Raw genomic sequence first — 16,774 nt, forward strand, 5'->3', positions numbered from 1 at the left:
ACATGTAACCAGCTGATGACACAGATGGGACATGAATTAAGTAGCTTAATCACGGATAAGATCAGATGAGAGGCACGAGGCAGCCACGTACGTACTCGACCGCATATATACAATAATGTAATGTATATAGTCGTAATATGAACCGTAATATTCCTCCGATGACTTTAAATGCATCTATACACTAAGTCATGTCTAGCTAGATACATCTAAATTAGTAATATTGTACGAATCCTGACGGAGGGAGTAATATTGTACCAACCCTGTGATCTGTCTAGGGCAAAAAGATATGCAATGCAATGCAAAAAAGTTGTGTGGGAACTAAGAAGTGTAAATGGGTATCACAAACTTGCATCTCTGAGTGTTACGTGTGTCTGAAATAGACATGCGTGGCACGTGCAGCTAGCGCAGGATTTCACGCGCCTGGGGGTAGATCAAGTGGGTGTGCGTTTGTCTGCCTGTTTGTCGCCTCGTTCACGTGTGCCACTCTTCACTTGGGCAGCTATATACTGAACTCTCGTACGTGTACAAGAAGAAGAGAACCGTGCAGGTTCACTGGTTAAGGAAGCACAAACTTGAACATGTTTTGTTTTTTCAAAACGAGCACAATTTTATTTAGGAAAAGTCAAAACGTGGTACACTATCTGCTGTTGGGTTGAGTTTGGGCCTTTCGTCCTCAACGCGTTGTGGCCTCAGCCCAATAACGCTGTCGTGCCGCGTGGGCCGCCGAGAGGAACAACTTGCCGGAAGGAAGCAAGTGATGGAGATGGAGGTCACGGAGATGGAGGTGCCGGAACCACCATTCGTTGTCCTCCAACCATTCTATCAGTTCTTTGGCGCGGCGGTCTTGGAGGAGCTGCTCCGGTTTTTAGCAGTACGTGTCTGTACGTACGTGATATGTTGCCACACATACATGCATGACTCTTAATTTGTCGAGATAACAAGGGACAAGATGCTACTACCCGTTTTTATTTGTGCGTTCAACTCGTTTGCTCTTCTGCTTTTCCTTCCTGTTTCTATGCACTCTGTTATTTGGAAATGGGAGAATATGTAATATAGCCGGTTCCAAACTAAAAATACTCGTGCTTGTCCTTATACCTGTGTGAAGTGTGGCCGGCACATGGACAGCAGTAGTACGTACTTCTTCCGTCTCAAAACAAGTGACGTCACTTATTTTGCGACCACTGAGGGGGTACTATATCTCGTATACACGAGTGGACTGATTGGTTGGTTCATCGAGGGGCAAAAGTTTTTCAACGAAAAAGGACCCACTTGGCAATGTAGAATACGTACCGATCGACAGTGTCCCGTAATCTACTCCAAGCTAAGCTATGGCTATCTAAGAGAGTGACATGATTTGAGCAGACACGCTGCATTTTGCCCTTTGAAATATTCAAACGCTGAGCACAAAGGTCGTCGTCTGCGCAAAAGCAGCAAGTTGTTACATGTAGGCCGAGCTAATACTCCATGCACTCTTCTTTTTAAGTGGCTCAGCGTTTAGCCAGCTGAGCTAACTGCATATTAGCTAGCCAGCTGCTGCTGCTTCGTGTGTGGAAGTTTTGCCGAAATCAGCGGTGAGAAACTTGTACAACCGGCCGGCCCTGGCCGGGCTGCAATAATGGTGAATTTTGACTTTGCGAGTCCAGGGAATCGCGTCACTTGGTTTCGTGGCCTAGCTAGTGTAACGTGGCGGTGCATGATGGAGCTAACTAGAGTATGCGAAAGCCTGACAATGCGCGGGCCAGCTTGACCCTTTTTTCCCGTGGACCATGCATGCAGAGCTTCAATTCAGACCATGTGCGCATCCTTAAACAATGGGGCACGCTTAGCCGCCGGCGTCGCGGTACCTACCTGCAGTACCCCACAAATATATATATATACTCACACATTACTCCAGTGGATAAGAAGTTGCTGACGGTATAATTCTCAGTCATACACTCCTTACTTGTACTATACCCAACTTGTGCAAAAGATGCACTACTAATCCCTTTCTTCTTCTCCATTCTGTGACATTGGTTAATTGTCATTGAGTATTGCATATCGAGCACAACACGTATATATGGATGCAGTGTTAATTTGTAGAATCAGCTGCTGAGAGATGCCTGCATCTCATGGACCGAGAGACCCAAAACCGTGGGCGTGCGCGCGCACTGGGTGGATTGGTCGCCGATCGAGAAAATTAAAGATAGAAAGAATAATCTACGTACCCAACTTGTTGCTTTTGGCTAGGCCAATCATATTGCTTTCGGAGTATTGTAGTACTGAGAATTCAGCACTCCTTCATGCACGTGGCCCTCCACGTTTGCGCTAAGCCACATGCTTGGATCTGCACCAAATTAACATTTCGATTTCCCCATTCTCTAAACTACACTGATATCGAAGTTTAGTCGATCGAGTGTGGCTGCCTCACGCTCACATTTCATATCCAACTCGCGCCATGTTCCTTAGCTAGCTAGTACTACTCCATAGGAGTACTGAGTTACAATTATTCCTAGCTTCCTGTTGTCGCAGTCAATTAGTCTACACCCAAACCAAATCTATCGATTATATGCATGTTAACGATCGGCACTGTCTGAGTACGTATTACGGTATTAGTCAAGCTAGCTACTGCCTCCGACCGACCGGAATTAATTACTTGTCGAAATATTACAATCGTTTTTTACACATAGATACATCCGTATTTGGTCTGAGACAAGTAATAAGTGAGTAGCTTAATTGTTGATATCAACAGCACCACCTCATCAAACGCACAGTACTGGAGTGGTACTAACGAGTAGGTGTACTACGTGTCTAAAAAAAAGAATAGGTGGATAGGACATATTAAGACTCGCCACGTGATCGCGGCCCATGGCATGCACGTACTACAACTAGTGCCACTCGCGCTGTCTGTCGCCTTTGATCTTTTTCTCTGCACCTTTGGATTTATAAACATTTTCGGACACATGGCCCGGCCTGTGATCCATGTTCGATGCCATGTCCGGGGGGTAGTTGGTGTGATCCAAGCTTAGATTGGCCCCAGCAGCCACTCTGCCGTGCCTCCGGTTATAAATGACGCCCGTCTCTTGACGTGAGGAAGCCACAAGCCCTCTTCTTCCTCCTCTAGTCAAGCTAGCTAGCTAGCATATACCAATAATCCACGGCCATGGCTAACTCACTGCCCATCGCCGTGCTCCTTCTGCTGCTGCTCTCCCCAGCTGCTCTCGCCACGGCCGTCTTCCCCGACTCCGGTGACTCCTTCCACGCCGTGTCCTGCCCGCAGCTGGACACCATCGTGCTCACCACCGTGCAAGCGGCGCTCCGTCAGGAGATCGCTCTCGCCGCCGGCCTCATCCGGATCTTCTTCCACGACTGCTTCCCCCAGGGCTGCGACGCCTCCGTGTACCTCATGGGCACGGGCGCCGACGAGATCTCCCTGGGCCCGAACCTCACGCTCCAACGCCGGGCCATGCAGCTCGTGGAGTCCATCCGGGCCAAGGCCCACGCCGCCTGCGGCCCAACCGTCTCCTGCGCCGACGTCTCCGCCCTGGCAACCCGGGCCGCCGTCGTCGCCTCCGGCGGGCCGTCCTACTCCGTGCCCCTCGGCCAGCTCGACAGCTTCGCCCCGGCCCCCCGGGACAAGGTGTTGGACCTCCCGGGGCCCAGGACGGCCAGCGTGGCGGAACTCGTGGCGACGTTCGCGACGCGTGGCATGGCCGACGTGGCGGACCTCGTGGCGCTCTCCGGCGCGCACACCGTCGGCCGCTCCCAGTGCGACTCCTTCGCTGACAGGTCGGGACGCATGGACGACACCTTCTCCAGGAAGCTGGCAGCCAACTGCAGCAAGCACAAGGACCGCCTGCAGAACCTCGACGTCGTCACCCCTGATTTGTTTGATAACGGGTATTACAAGGCGCTGACGTTTAACCAGGGCGTGTTCACCTCTGACATGGCGCTCATCAAGAACAGGACCTCGGCCGCCATTGTCAGGCAGTTCGCGGAGAGCAAGGAGGCGTTTTTTGCGCAGTTTGCGAGGTCCATGACCAAGCTGGCTAACGCGCCCAGGCCGGGGGGTAATGTCGGTGAGATCCGCCGGAACTGCTTCACGCGCAACGTCCGCCAGGGCGCGGATGCGACCATCGAGCTCGCCGGGGAAGAAGAGGGATTCAAGGCTTCAGCTTGATCTTGAAGGTTGAAGATCAAGCTTTCCTTTCTAAATTAGTAGTGCTTACTTAATGTCTGTCGTCTGTTTCTTCAGAGCTTGTACGTGTTTCCTGTCTTTGTTTTTGGTCCTTCGCGGGTAGGATGCAATAAAGAAACGACTTAAGGTGGTACTTGCAATTCTGTTTGGATCGGGCGGCTACATCTGCTACGGTGTATGAGTTGAATCTTCAACTCGGCCATTAATAACATCAACATCAGACAACAATTTGCCACACAATTAAAGGGCTGAAAAACATGTGACTAATTGAGTGGCTAGTCTTTCGGTCGATCCAAATGACAAAAGCTCTCCATCCGTGTAGATATTTTGTTTCCCCTCGCTAACAGGTAACACAACGACCATTCAGATTAATGAAGAGTTGAGTTTGTTTAGGACATGTACGTGTGGTGATGAGCACGTCGTGTCTAGATAGGTTAGTAGTACGTGGCTAATTAGTAGCAATACTAGTAGGTTACGGTTGGAGTCCTAGTAGTGTTAGAAGTTGGTTTTGGTGTGCATATATATACATGCACCTGGATCAAGCTTGCAACGTGAGTGGGAGAAAGAAATAAAAGAGAAAAATAGAAAACACGATACGCTCCTTGGCCAAATAATCTTATGATCGTCGTGTGCGTGTGCGTCTTCATGTGATTGATCTTTGGGCAAACCCAACATTTGGTATCAGAGCCAGGTCAAAGATTGAAGACGTGGTTGCCCCGGGGAGGCGATGTGCTAGCGCCTCGGGGCGGGCAACAGTGGTGAAGCTGCGTCTGCGGATCAAAGCGGGCAATCAGCGGCGGAGCGGTGTCCGCGGATAAGAGCGGGCAAACGGTGGCAGTGCGCGGAGAGGCGTTCAGCGGATTGGATCGGGCAATCCGTGGCTGTGCAGTGGAGCGACGTTCAGCAGATCAGATAGGACTATCGTCGCAGTGGACCGATCTCCTAGTAACGGGAGATCATCCTGATCGTCGGCAAGTACTCGACATCGGGTCAAGCTGCGTATGTACGTCCAGGTCAGCGTCTGTGAGTCGTGGTTGTGTCCAAGTGCTCGTCTGTGTGGGACTCTGTTGCAGCGGAAGTACGTCACGGTCGAAGGGCTGTCCAGTGAGGTGTATCACTGAGGGCGAAGACGTGTGTGCAAGGTGGGTGTCATCTGTCTGTCTCGACGAGAAGACGGAAGCTCAAGCGTATAGTGGGGCGGTGTGCCAGTGAAGGTGAGTCTCTTCAATGAGGCCATGTCTCTACGTGGATCTATGGGTTTAGTTAGCACGTATTGCGCTAGGAGTGTACGGTGTAGTGCACAGGGTTAGCGTGGCTGGGAGTCAAGATCATGCGTTGAGTGTAGTCGACGAGTCGTGAAGCTGCAGATGAGTCAAGATCAGGAGAAGCACAAGGAAGATAACAAGTCTTGATTAAGGGGAGATTGTTAGATTACTCAAGAGTTGAGTTTGTTTAGGACATGTGCGTGTGGTGATGAGCACGTCGTGTCCGAGTCTAGATAGGTTAGTAGTACGTGGCTAATTAGTAGCAATACTAGTAGGTTACGGTTGGAGTCCTAATAGTGTTAGGAGTTGGTTTTGGTGTGCATATATATACATGCACCAGGATCAAGCTTGAAACGTGAGTTGGAAGAAAAAAATAAAAGAAAAAAATAGAGGACCGAGCACCAAATAATTTTATGATCGTCCTGTGCCTAACAGACCAACCAGGCATGCAAGCAACAGCGTTCAGACATTCAGTCAAGTGCAACTTGAGTTGCTCTGACTGAGTCGGCTATATCTTAATGACTATAGTGACCTAAAGGAGGAAATTAATGTTATATATACATGTGGAGTTTCAGACTGGAGAACAGTGTAGACATACTGAACAAAAATTTCTAAAGGATATAGGAGTACACAATTGCAAGTTCAGTGTTGTACAAAATTATGGGAAATTAAAGGTATGTTTACATGTATGCATCTGATATTCTAACCTCCGTAGACATGCTACTGACATGACCGACTGACCGATGCAGCAACAAAACCATGCATGGCATCCATCCGGTACTGAGAAACAAAAGCACAAGAGTGAAAACCTTTTGGCTCAACACTACTATACAGGTAGTATATAAGTGCATATATGGACATATGGAAGGAAGCTGACTACTTCATATCTCCACCGTAACAGCTGGCTCCGATCATGCAAGCTCTGTTTTTTAGCAGAGTGAGATGAGAACGAGGGCCGTGAGTCCAAAGAGGGAACTCCGGCTAGGGGTTTTCGGCCGAACCGACGCACCGGAGCTATCATCAGCCACCGAATCCGGCGCGGCTGCTTCCGGCGCCGGCGCCTCCGCTATGCTCTTTGGAGATGTCCTCTGTGGCACTCCTGCGTCCCTCGTGCTCTCCGGGGTCGTCATCTCTTGTATTGTTCCTTCTAGTTCGTCGGAGCTACTCTTCGGAGGCGGTTCGTGCACTGCCACTATGTCGAAGGATGGGGATGACGTCGGTGATGATGATGGAGACAGGAACAAAGAAGTCCCGTAGGGCCATGAAGACGGTGACATGGATGGAGCCATATCCGGAGTAGGGGATGCCGTTGAATAAAACAATGATGACCACAGAGACGAAGATGGAGACGGACTCCGAGCTGGTGTTGAAGACGGTGATGATGACAGAGGCGACAGTGAAGATGACCATGAATGTGGAGCCAGAGTTGGAGTCGGGGACGACGATGAATGCGGAGCCATAGTGGGAGTTGGGGACGGAGATGAATGCGGAGCCGGAGTCGGCGATAATGGTGACAACAATATTCGAGGTACCGGTGAAGATGGTGCTACAGTCGGAGCCTCCGCCGGAGTCAAAGACGACGAGGGAGCCAAAGACGGTGACGACAATGACGAGGGAGCCTGAGATGGCGATGACGATGGAGTACGTGGCGGGGAAGGCGAACCCGGTGGAGATGGTGATGGCGACGGCATTGTGCATGTTCCAAACGGCGCGTTTGGCTACAAATAAAACATAGGATAAGAATATGTGAATATGCAATCACGTCGTGGCATTGTGCTTGCTAATTTCATGAGCCAAAGACGGTGATCGTACGTACCTTGCAGTAGGCAATGGTGTCGCAGCCGCACTGGAGGCGGCCGTTGGCCACGTCGGTCGCCAGGGGGGCGCCACCGCCGCTGCTCCTCTGCACGGCACGGTTCACAACAAATGTCAAGTTGACCATCTCGCATCGCATCAATGAATGACAATTTTTTTTGGTATATATACCATGTAGAAATCGACGGCGATGAAGTTGGGCCATCGGGCAGCGGAGGCGTCGTAGCAGGCCCTGAGCTTGGCAATGAGCGGCGCGGAGTTGTTGGCGCAGGCCCAGATCTGGCTGGGGTTGGTGGTGAAGAAGTTCATGAGCACCAGAGATTGCCCCTTGGAGTCCAAGGCCTTGGATTCCCCCCTCTTCGGGCACGCCCCAACCACAAGCCCTTCGCTCCCATCTGCATCATCAAAAGATGAAGCATCCAACTTAGAAATGCCGTTGGTATTTCTGGATCGATCGTCTGATGATCAGCAATAATGTTGTTACATTGGGTCTCGACGACGTAGGACCACTCGTGGGCGACGCCATCTGACCCTTCTTTCCCCTGCTTGGAAGTGAACACGAGCAAGCGGTGGTTCTGTGCCACCATGTCCTTGAGCAGCGGCCAATCTCCGCCATTCTTGGGCATGGCCGACACCGGGAACACGTACTTGGTAAGCCCGGCCGCGGCCAGCGCCTTGCCGAGCGAGCCGGGCGCGGCGTAGTCCTCGACGAAGACGGTGATGACCTCGCCGGTGTTCCCGTCGAGGAACGCCTTGATCTCGCCCAGCACCTTGGAGGCCGGCACGTAGGCGGTGAAGTCGAAGCACTTGCCGCTGAAGGAGTGGCAGAGCCAGAGGTCGTTCTTGAAGTCGTAGGTGTCGAGCATGAGGCCCCTGACGCCGTTCTTGAGCTGGGAGGTGACGGAGTCTTCTTGGTTGGGTGGGGAGATTATGGGGGTGCCGGTGCCGGAGGGCGTGCCGGTGATGGCGAAGGAGTTGTGGGTGGTGAGCCATGAGTACTTGTTGAAGGGCAGGCCCGTCCCCTGCGTTCACCGTCAATTAACGACGGTCAAACAAGCAAGCATGTAAATTTAGCGAGACTTGTTATGCATGTAAACGTACGTGCGTTTTGGGGTCGATGGGCGTGGTCCGGCAGCAGACGGAGGGCCCGGAGTTGGGGAGCGGGGAGCAGGTTGCGCACCGCATCCCGGTTCCGCACGACGCCGCGGGGCACCTGTCGCCCACCAAAGCGCCGGCGGACGCCGTCCCGGCGATGGCGGGCAGCAGGAGGAAGAAGAGGAGGCCCCGGCGGCGAGCAGTCGTCCCTGCGGCGGCCATGGCACGTAGGAGCGAGCGTTTCGTTGTCGACCCGGGCCAGAGAGAAAGAGACGGACGGTGGAGCTAGAACAGAGAGTCTAATTAACAAGGACTCGTGCAGATCGAGTTTGATGGGGGCGCCATTCATTCATTCATTCATTCATTCATTCATTCCAGGAATAGGGAACGGCAAGAAGCCACATGCATGCGGCTGCAAGGAGAGGAGTTTCGATTTATCTTGGTGCGTGCCCACGCATTTGGCACTGGCATTGCCAATCAAAGACATCAATCAAAGACGGGAAACCTCAAATTCCTCTTATTTTGCGCACGCCAACGGCAATGGTGGGTGGAATCGTCCATCTCCTTCTCGTTGGCCATGAGACCGGCCGGTAGCAAAGCATTTAATCCGGGCCGGAAATGGCTCATGGGCTGTGTCCCCAAGAATTTAACCAAGGGCTCGCTTGGGCCCCATGCAAACTCTGACTACCGTCCTGACAACCCCAGCTTTCTCGGCCCCTATGTTTTGGATCCATTGCCGTCCAAACCTAACCCAAACTACCCTTTTTTTCCGCCAACTTTTTGGGGTTTGTCATTTGCTGGTCAACATTTTATTTTTTGTAATGTACAGCAAACCCTGAAATTTCTAAAAAAAAAAGCAAACCCTGGAATATTATCGGTGGAAAAACCTAAGAGCTAAGAAAATATTTATTTACACGGTAAATGTTCCACGACGAAACAAAAAAAAAGGCAGTTATTTCCTGCAAGAGAATTAATAAAAAATGAGTCAAATCTAAGCATAAGTATCTGAAATTCCAAAAATACATGTAGCATTTGCAGGGAGTAGTATCCAAAATTTGCTTGAGTGGGGAGCAAGCGAGGCTAGGCCGAGGGGACCCGAGGCCAGACCAAGCAGGGCTTTTGTCACGGGCGAAAACCCAAGAAAATCATTGTCTCTCACACACCTCATCAGTCTTCTTCCACACTCCACACCCCACTGCCCCCCACTCTCAAAATGACGGCGCTACCCCTCCGCCGCCTCGCCGCCGCCGCCGGGCCGATGCTCCTCTTGCTGCTCTCGCTCTCCGCCCCGTACTGGTTATCCCCGAACCCCGCCGCCGCCGCCGTCGGAGGTCAGTTCCTTCTCTTCACTTCGCCGCCCCTGCTCGTAGCACCGGCTCATTATTTGCATGCCATGATCCCTCCATTGCTGCTTCTGGTGCTGGTCTCCTGCTGCTTTTGGGGGGATCATAATAGATCAGAATGGCGATGGTTAATTAGTGCAGGGAGAGCAGCCGGCGATTGATCCCATCCCATCGCGCCCCCCGCTTCGTTCGCTGCCCCGATTTGTTCCCGGCCGGACCACACAAATGAACCAATGCGTCTATGTACAACTCCGATCTTTCGCGTACGCTCGCTCCGTGGAACGGATAAAGCCGACGCCTTTTTTACTAGAAGGCCGCACATTTTAGTACTCGGCTCGTACAGGGAGCTTCTGATTGTTCGATTTGATTCAATGCTTCCTATAGGACTGGAGCCGAACGAACCAGCAATGAGTAATTAGGGGCATTTACCGTTTCTTGCAGTACATTTTCCGTAGCCAGTTCACCAATTCATTTGTAGGATCTCTACTAAAAGCAGTGCATTTGGATGTTATTACATTTACAGGTTGCCCTTTAGATTTTAGTTGGGCAAACTTCACACTGGCCTCGGCGGCGTGCTCCGATCCCAGCCAGAGGGCGGCATGCTGCCGGTACATCAACGCGTTCGTGGCCATATCCATTGCCCGGTACGCCAACGCCACGGGCAGGCTCGGTGTCCCGCCGGCGTTCTCGGGGATCTGCCTCAGCTCGGTGTCGGACATCTTCAGGCTGCGGGGGATCGCCACCGACGCCGACGTGTTCTGCGGGCTGGGGCCCAAGATCAGGGTTTCGTACCAGTGCGCCGGGCGGAGCACCGTGCTGGAGATGATGCAGTCCCCGAACTTCAACGACGTCATCGGCAGTTGCAGGGGCCCTCTGTCCTTGGATATTACCTGCAAGACCTGCCTGAACTATGGCATCGTGTACCTGCGCCGCCTCATGGGGTCGGATGACAATGTCGCCCTCAGCGTGTGCCGCAACGCGGTTTTTGTCACGCTTGCGACTCAGCAGGGTACTCTTTCGTATGATGATATTCTCACATGCTTCTTTGGTGTACAAGGAATTACCACCTTTCCAGGTATTGCAATTTTGGCAACTAAAGCTTTGCTAAAATGACAAGTACTCTGTAATCTTCTATCTAATGCTTGGGAGTGTACCAGGGCCATCATCTGTCACGTCGACGCCAGCTTCTTCTCCTAATGTCACCGTCGATTCTCCAGCTCCAAAGATCAAAAGTTTTCCACAACCACAGAAACATCAGCAGCAGCCTTACCGGATTTCCGTGATTCCAGGGATAGGGATAGGTGTTATATTGCTTGCTATATTTCTTCAAATCATCCTAGTGGTGCTAATTCGTAGAAAGAGCAAGGAATTGAAGAATGCTGACCTTCCACCTCAGAGTCCAGAAAATGCATTTCATCAGAGTCAATCCTGGAGATGCCCGGAAGGTCAGTGCATTTGCTTAGATTATAGAAAAAAAGTATTTTATTTGAGTGGTTCATATGATCTGACCAATCATGTATGTCGTCTGCCTGAAAACTGCCTAGGTTCTTTTGTTATTGTTATGTTGATGTCGCCATGGGCATAAAAAGTTATGCATAATAACAATCGACACATGCATTGGCATTGATGGCTTTGCTTAGACAGTAGTATGGCAACAAAAGATGTACAAATCATCCCACTTTTCTTTTTTATCTTTGATCGAAACCTCTTGTTTACCCTGTTCTTCAGGTCAGTCACCAATGTTTCAAAGGTATAGCTATAAAGAAACAACTAAAGCAACAAACAATTTCAGCACAGTTATTGGAAAGGGAGGTTTTGGAACAGTCTATAAGGCTCAATTTAGTGATGGCTCTATAGCCGCAGTCAAAAGAATGGACAAAGTTTCAAGACAAGCTGAAGAAGAATTCTGTCGGGAAATGGAACTCCTGGCTAGATTGCATCATCGCCATCTTGTAAACCTAAAGGGCTTCTGTATTGAAAGGAAAGAAAGGTAATTGTGCTCTATTTGCATCCTAATTTAGTTTAGTTTGTACATATGGTCAATTTCCCATCTTATGTTTCTAATATCCAGGTTTCTTGTCTACGAGTACATGGAAAATGGAAGCCTAAAGGATCACCTGCACTGTAAGATTTTGCATACTTCAAATACTTTCTACATATATCTTGAGTTGCTGTTGAGTGTTCTCACTTGAATTGCTGCAGTGTCTGGAAGGAAGGCATTAAGCTGGCAAACAAGGCTACAGATCGCAACAGATGTAGCGAATGCTCTGGTAGGTTCACTGCAGCAAATGAAACTAGTTCCTGTCCCTTATGATTTTATTGTTCTGCTTTGTACTTAAGCCAAAATACCGAGAAACCATCATTCAATATACATGCGTCTAGTTGTGTCTACCGTATCTGATGTTTAAGCTCAAAACATTGTTCTTTGTTTTTCCTAAAATCACTACACTATCTGGAGGAATAGTACAGAACACATCGGAATTTCTCATTATAACACCTTGAACACACTCATTATAACAGTACAATTAATTACTCTAGCATGTCCAGCCTATGCACTGTAGCTAGGCATCCCTCACCCCGTTTGTCCCCACAGAGCGACCACCCTCATCTAGGGCAACCTTAGATATGCCTTTTAGTTCTTCAGATTCCCCTATTTGCAAAGAGAGTTGTCTGAGCTTTCTCTTAGAGCGATGGCCCCTCTATAAAAGGTGTCTGAAAGTTAATACAAGAATTCACACACCATATTATGTATAACATGATAGCATTTTGCCCCCTTCTGAGAGAGATGGTCCCTTTCTGGTTGTTGACATGGGAAAATTGCTGGTACATATTTATACAGTACAGGCACTTGTACCATTTCCTGGCTTATGCCTGTGGTCCTGCTATGTATAATTTGGCACTGTTGACCTGTTTTTGGCCCCATTTGGCTTTACATTTCCATAAGGCATCCACTTTCTGTCCTGAGGGTATGTCCAATTCTATTTTCGTTTAGGATACGGTAGTCTTTTCGCAGTATGGTGTATTGCTTGGCGCCTTGCCCCCAGTAGCTCCCACCATGTATGCTACGGTAGTGTTTTCTGGATGGGGCTTGCACTGTTGATATGCTTGTGTTTTAGCCAGTACAGTATGTCTGTTTGACAAGAACCAGGCTGGAAAATCCTGGATCTGTATTCAGGATTAAACTTTGTGAGCTTGCCTTCAATTAGTTCAGCTGACATTTACCTACTTCTGTAGATAACTCGTTTTATATCTAATTTCTGCATGATGACGAATCTGTGAATGCTCTTCGTTCTTGTTTTCTTTTCTTGCAGGAGTACCTCCATTTCTTTTGTAACCCTCCACTCTGCCATAGGGACATCAAGTCGAGCAACATTCTTTTAGATGAGAATTTTGTTGCAAAGGTTTGGTTTTGTGATACCCCTGATGGTATTTAGGTTGTGATAAATTAATGCTGAGAAATGTCTGTCGGTCTTGTATTTAGGTTGCTGATTTCGGCCTTGCACATGCATCAAGGACTGGTGCTATCAGCTTTGAAGCTGTGAACACTGATATACGTGGAACTCCAGGTGAATTAAACTATACGAATCAGCTAATTAATATCATATTCAGTGAATTATGGACCATTGTTGGCAGGCTTGTTCATCTCTCTGTTAATGAACCAACTGCAGGGTACATGGATCCTGAATATGTGGTAACTCAGGAACTGACAGAGAAGAGCGACATATACAGCTACGGCGTGCTACTACTGGAGCTGGTCACTGGGCGGAGAGCGATCCAGGACAAGAAGAATCTGGTGGAGTGGGCGCAGGGATACTTGTCGTCCGGTGTGATCCCTCCCGAGCTGGTAGACCCGACAATCCGGGACTCGGTCGACATGGATCAGCTGCACCTGGCGGTCGGCATCGTCCAGTGGTGCACCCAGAGGGAAGGGCGGCAGAGGCCGTCCATCAGACAAGTGTTGAGGATGTTCTCAGAGAGGCTGGACCCAGGGAACGGCAGCTTCGGTGAGGGCATGGACGACGCCGAAGGCGGGTTCTACCCGAGCCGGAGCAGCAAGTGCGGCGTGAGCCACGGGAACGAGCTGGTCCCCTGCAGCGGGGACATGCGGTCTCTCCATTCGTCGTCGAGCACGACGAGGTCGTACTGCAGCCGCAGCATGCTGCTTGAAGGTGGCCAGGCTAACTCACCCCCCTGAAACCCTCTCTGGTCAGGCTTAAGAAGAGAAAATTTTGCTCTTGTGCATGATAAAACTCAAATTTGTGTGCTTAGTCAGAACTCGGAGCCGGAAGCAAAAACTTTGATAGTTATATTATCGGTTAAATCTGTCATCGCAGATTGGTTTTCTGAAACCACCATGGTACATGCATTGATACATTCTTTATGGAACTGATCTTCGGGGCCAGTGCAGAGCAGAGTGAGTGAGTGTGTTGGCAGAATACTTCACACAGCATAACATACAAGTTATAGCAGAAAACAAAACCAGAATATCTCACAGAATGTCTTATAAATTACACTCGATTCATGAAAAGTTTAAAATCTAACATAGCTGATCGATACACAAATAGTCGGACATTCACATAGCTGGTCGGTACACAAATACTTTGAACAAACAAACCAGTGGTAAAACAGGATATCATAATAGTCCATAAGATTCATGCGTGAGCACCATCCATATATCCCTAAAAAGACCACAAGACTGACCAAGCAACTGTGATCTCCACCTTAGAGTCGCCAACGTCACATACAGCTTGACTTATGTTGCAAAGTTTGGGCCTAAACTTGACATGGCCTTGTGCGGCAATATCACTAGACTCCGAGTAGGCTTGTACGACAACTTTCAGGCTTCCTTCTGATTTTTCTGGATAATAAACATGGTTTCGATGTAATTCGACAGAAACGACACGCCTCGACAGATCAAGGTAACCATCCACGCCCATTGGCAGTTCTCCACCATCACTATGACGAGAATCAAGCAGGACAACTTGCGTGGATGGCGGATCAGTAACATCTAGAACGGCTCCTTGACTATCTAGGATCACAACTTCATGAGTTGGCAAGGAGCACGCGACTGGGCCTCCATATTTGAAAGTGTATGGACCTGATCCCTCAACAATGCGCACACCCAGAATAGTAGCCTGTACTGAATTTCTAACCTGCTCCAAGCTTAACTGGGCTGTACAAAGGCAGTTGTCAAAGGTAAGAGTACGGAGTAGAGTACCGGCGTAATGGTATCTTTGAGTGATCAAGGCTCTGTCTCGAGACTCTGTTATGCCCTTCACTCTTAGCTGGACTTCGAACTCAAGAGGGCCCTCAGCCAGAATTCCCCGGGACGGGCCAGTCAAGCGCAAATAGGGATCCTGCGAACATCATCACCCATCGTTGTACATACTTAACTGCAATGAAATAATAATCAACAATGACAAAAGGCTGGAAACTGAAACTTGTGCATACATCTTGGGTGAGTTCTTGGCAGTGATCCCTCGTCCGAGAGAAGAGAATGTTGCGGTTGCGATCCACGTTGTCCCGGGCATTGACCACGCCGTACACACGGAGCGGCCATTCCAGGTCGCATTTGATCTCGTCGATCTTGAAGGTGAAGATCTGCAGGCTTGTCCCGGTGGTAGCCCGAGGGTAAAGGATGTGTACCCCGGGCGTGCAGTGCGTGCAGTGCATGGGACTCAGTCTGGCTGCAGCAAGCAGCAAATCAAGTGAATGTTGTTAGAAAATCAACCTGATCACATTTACTTGTCGTTAAGGAAAGATATCAAGGAATTAATCAGGTGCTTGAGAAGTTAATAGAAATTGTTTGCTTACTCGTGTCATCGAAGGAGGCGTGGAGGCTTAAAAGTTGTTCCGTGCCCTGACGGTAGCCGGCGAAGATCTTCTCCTCCATTGCAATCTGCTCCTTGGCTGATCTCGTCGACTCCAGCTCCTCCTCCCTCTCCAAGTAGTTGTACTCTTGTTGGTAAGGAATCAATGGCAGCGTGTCGCGGATCAGCTGCTCCTCATATTCCTGGGAAATCCGACGTCTCTGGGCAGCCAACAGCTCCTCCCAGCTTATTTGGCCCTGATACTCCTCGTCATCATCATCCTCCGATTGTGAGTCCGATGCATGATCAGGCCCGGCGAGCTTGTTGTTGGGGAGAAGGAGGAGTGCTGATTCGAGGTCGGACATGTGGGAACGCAGGCGTGAGATCATGTGCTCGGAGATCCCTGGCGCCGGCGGCAGGGCCTGATCATCATCGACTTGTTCCACGATCTCTGTGAGTGCGGCTGCTGCTATTGCTAATGGTGGTGTTTTGGTTTTGTTCCTCAACAGCGACACCGTCTTCTCCATCTGGACACAGAGCTCCTCAATCTGCTGCTGCTGCTGGAGAGTTCTACTCGTCGCCATATCTCAATTTGTTCTTGGCGGGGGGATCGACCTGCTCGGGACGAATCGATGGACTCGGCCGTTTCAGGGGTATACATAGAATACTCTGCTGCTCAGAGTAGCATATATATATATAGAGTACGTATAATTAAGTCGAATCCGTAGCCATTTCTTCGTAGTAGTTTTTTTTTTCACGGGAATCCTTATAGCAGTCGTTCACGTATCTTAATCTTAGGGATCTCTTAAAAAAACTCACACGCAAGTCGATATCGACTTTGATTCCTGCTACATCGACCGACTCGGATATGGATGGAAGGAGGACCAGATTCCAGTGGGCCACGGCCCATGTAATACACAAATAGGGCCCATAACAAAAAAAGATATGCTCAGGACAACAGCTAGTCTGCGCCCAGCCCAGTAGCTGCCCGATCGGTTGAGCCATTACAATTCTGAGTCCCATGCACCATGGATATTGGGACCTACTCTAAAAAAAAGGATACCGGGACGTGTTGCCTATTAATGATGTCCACATCATCACATGTATGTTTGCAAGCATGTTCATGAGTTTATCATAGATCAAAATTGCATAACCGTGCTTACTAATGAGAAAGATGATACAAGAGAACCCATGAATCCTAGTTCAATTCTTGACCTAGCGATAAAACCTTTCTTTCAATCTTGCTTGCACTACTTTTGGTTCTTTCAACTC

General features: G+C 49.5%; 4 protein-coding genes across 4 annotated transcripts; 2 read left to right on the forward strand and 2 right to left on the reverse strand.

Annotated features, from left to right (window-relative positions):
• The first annotated feature begins 2,986 nt into the window (after nucleotides 1–2,986).
• Nucleotides 2,987–4,314, forward strand: LOC100840693 (cationic peroxidase SPC4). The gene has a single exon (XM_003580830.4). The coding sequence runs from the start codon at nucleotides 3,140–3,142 to the stop codon at nucleotides 4,154–4,156; it is 1,017 nt and encodes a 338-aa protein (XP_003580878.1). The 5' UTR covers nucleotides 2,987–3,139; the 3' UTR covers nucleotides 4,157–4,314.
• A 1,766-nt stretch (nucleotides 4,315–6,080) lies between these two features.
• Nucleotides 6,081–8,613, reverse strand: LOC100832713 (PI-PLC X domain-containing protein At5g67130). The gene is made up of 5 exons (XM_010242353.3): nucleotides 8,356–8,613; nucleotides 7,739–8,276; nucleotides 7,426–7,649; nucleotides 7,256–7,342; nucleotides 6,081–7,157 (listed from the first exon to the last, which is right to left on the reverse strand). Exons 1-5 carry the CDS (start codon nucleotides 8,569–8,571, stop codon nucleotides 6,369–6,371), a joined length of 1,854 nt encoding a protein of 617 aa, XP_010240655.2. The 5' UTR covers nucleotides 8,572–8,613; the 3' UTR covers nucleotides 6,081–6,368.
• An 889-nt stretch (nucleotides 8,614–9,502) lies between these two features.
• Nucleotides 9,503–14,041, forward strand: LOC100833018 (probable receptor-like protein kinase At1g49730). Its single transcript, XM_003579485.4, has 9 exons — nucleotides 9,503–9,680; nucleotides 10,216–10,767; nucleotides 10,850–11,137; nucleotides 11,421–11,682; nucleotides 11,764–11,816; nucleotides 11,895–11,962; nucleotides 13,004–13,093; nucleotides 13,174–13,258; nucleotides 13,361–14,041. The coding sequence occupies exons 1-9, from the start codon at nucleotides 9,563–9,565 to the stop codon at nucleotides 13,885–13,887; spliced, it is 2,043 nt and encodes a 680-aa protein (XP_003579533.1). The 5' UTR covers nucleotides 9,503–9,562; the 3' UTR covers nucleotides 13,888–14,041.
• An 86-nt stretch (nucleotides 14,042–14,127) lies between these two features.
• On the reverse strand, nucleotides 14,128–16,086 carry LOC100833536. Its single transcript, XM_010229045.2, has 3 exons — nucleotides 15,507–16,086; nucleotides 15,144–15,379; nucleotides 14,128–15,049 (listed from the first exon to the last, which is right to left on the reverse strand). The coding sequence occupies exons 1-3, from the start codon at nucleotides 16,084–16,086 to the stop codon at nucleotides 14,372–14,374; spliced, it is 1,494 nt and encodes a 497-aa protein (XP_010227347.1). The 3' UTR covers nucleotides 14,128–14,371.
• Between the last annotated feature and the right edge of the window lie 688 nt (nucleotides 16,087–16,774).

This window comes from Brachypodium distachyon, chromosome 5 (genome assembly GCF_000005505.3).
Source record: "Brachypodium distachyon strain Bd21 chromosome 5, Brachypodium_distachyon_v3.0, whole genome shotgun sequence".
In the NCBI taxonomy this organism is placed as follows: domain Eukaryota; kingdom Viridiplantae; phylum Streptophyta; class Magnoliopsida; order Poales; family Poaceae; genus Brachypodium; species Brachypodium distachyon.

Coding starts and splice junctions, on each gene's coding strand:
- LOC100840693 (XM_003580830.4), top strand. CDS start 3,140: ATGGCTAACTCACTGCCCATCGCCGTGCTCCTTCTGCTGCTGCTCTCC.
- LOC100832713 (XM_010242353.3), bottom strand. CDS start 8,571: ATGGCCGCCGCAGGGACGACTGCTCGCCGCCGGGGCCTCCTCTTCTTC. Junction 7,343..7,425: donor TCGCCGTCGATTTCTACATG/GTATATATACCA, acceptor CGTGCCGTGCAG/AGGAGCAGCGGCGGTGGCGC. Junction 7,158..7,255: donor ACACCATTGCCTACTGCAAG/GTACGTACGATC, acceptor TTTTATTTGTAG/CCAAACGCGCCGTTTGGAAC.
- LOC100833018 (XM_003579485.4), top strand. CDS start 9,563: ATGACGGCGCTACCCCTCCGCCGCCTCGCCGCCGCCGCCGGGCCGATG. Junction 10,768..10,849: donor AGGAATTACCACCTTTCCAG/GTATTGCAATTT, acceptor GGAGTGTACCAG/GGCCATCATCTGTCACGTCG. Junction 11,683..11,763: donor TGTATTGAAAGGAAAGAAAG/GTAATTGTGCTC, acceptor TCTAATATCCAG/GTTTCTTGTCTACGAGTACA.
- LOC100833536 (XM_010229045.2), bottom strand. CDS start 16,086: ATGGCGACGAGTAGAACTCTCCAGCAGCAGCAGCAGATTGAGGAGCTC. Junction 15,380..15,506: donor CGCCTCCTTCGATGACACGA/GTAAGCAAACAA, acceptor TGCTTGCTGCAG/CCAGACTGAGTCCCATGCAC. Junction 15,050..15,143: donor GCCAAGAACTCACCCAAGAT/GTATGCACAAGT, acceptor TGATGTTCGCAG/GATCCCTATTTGCGCTTGAC.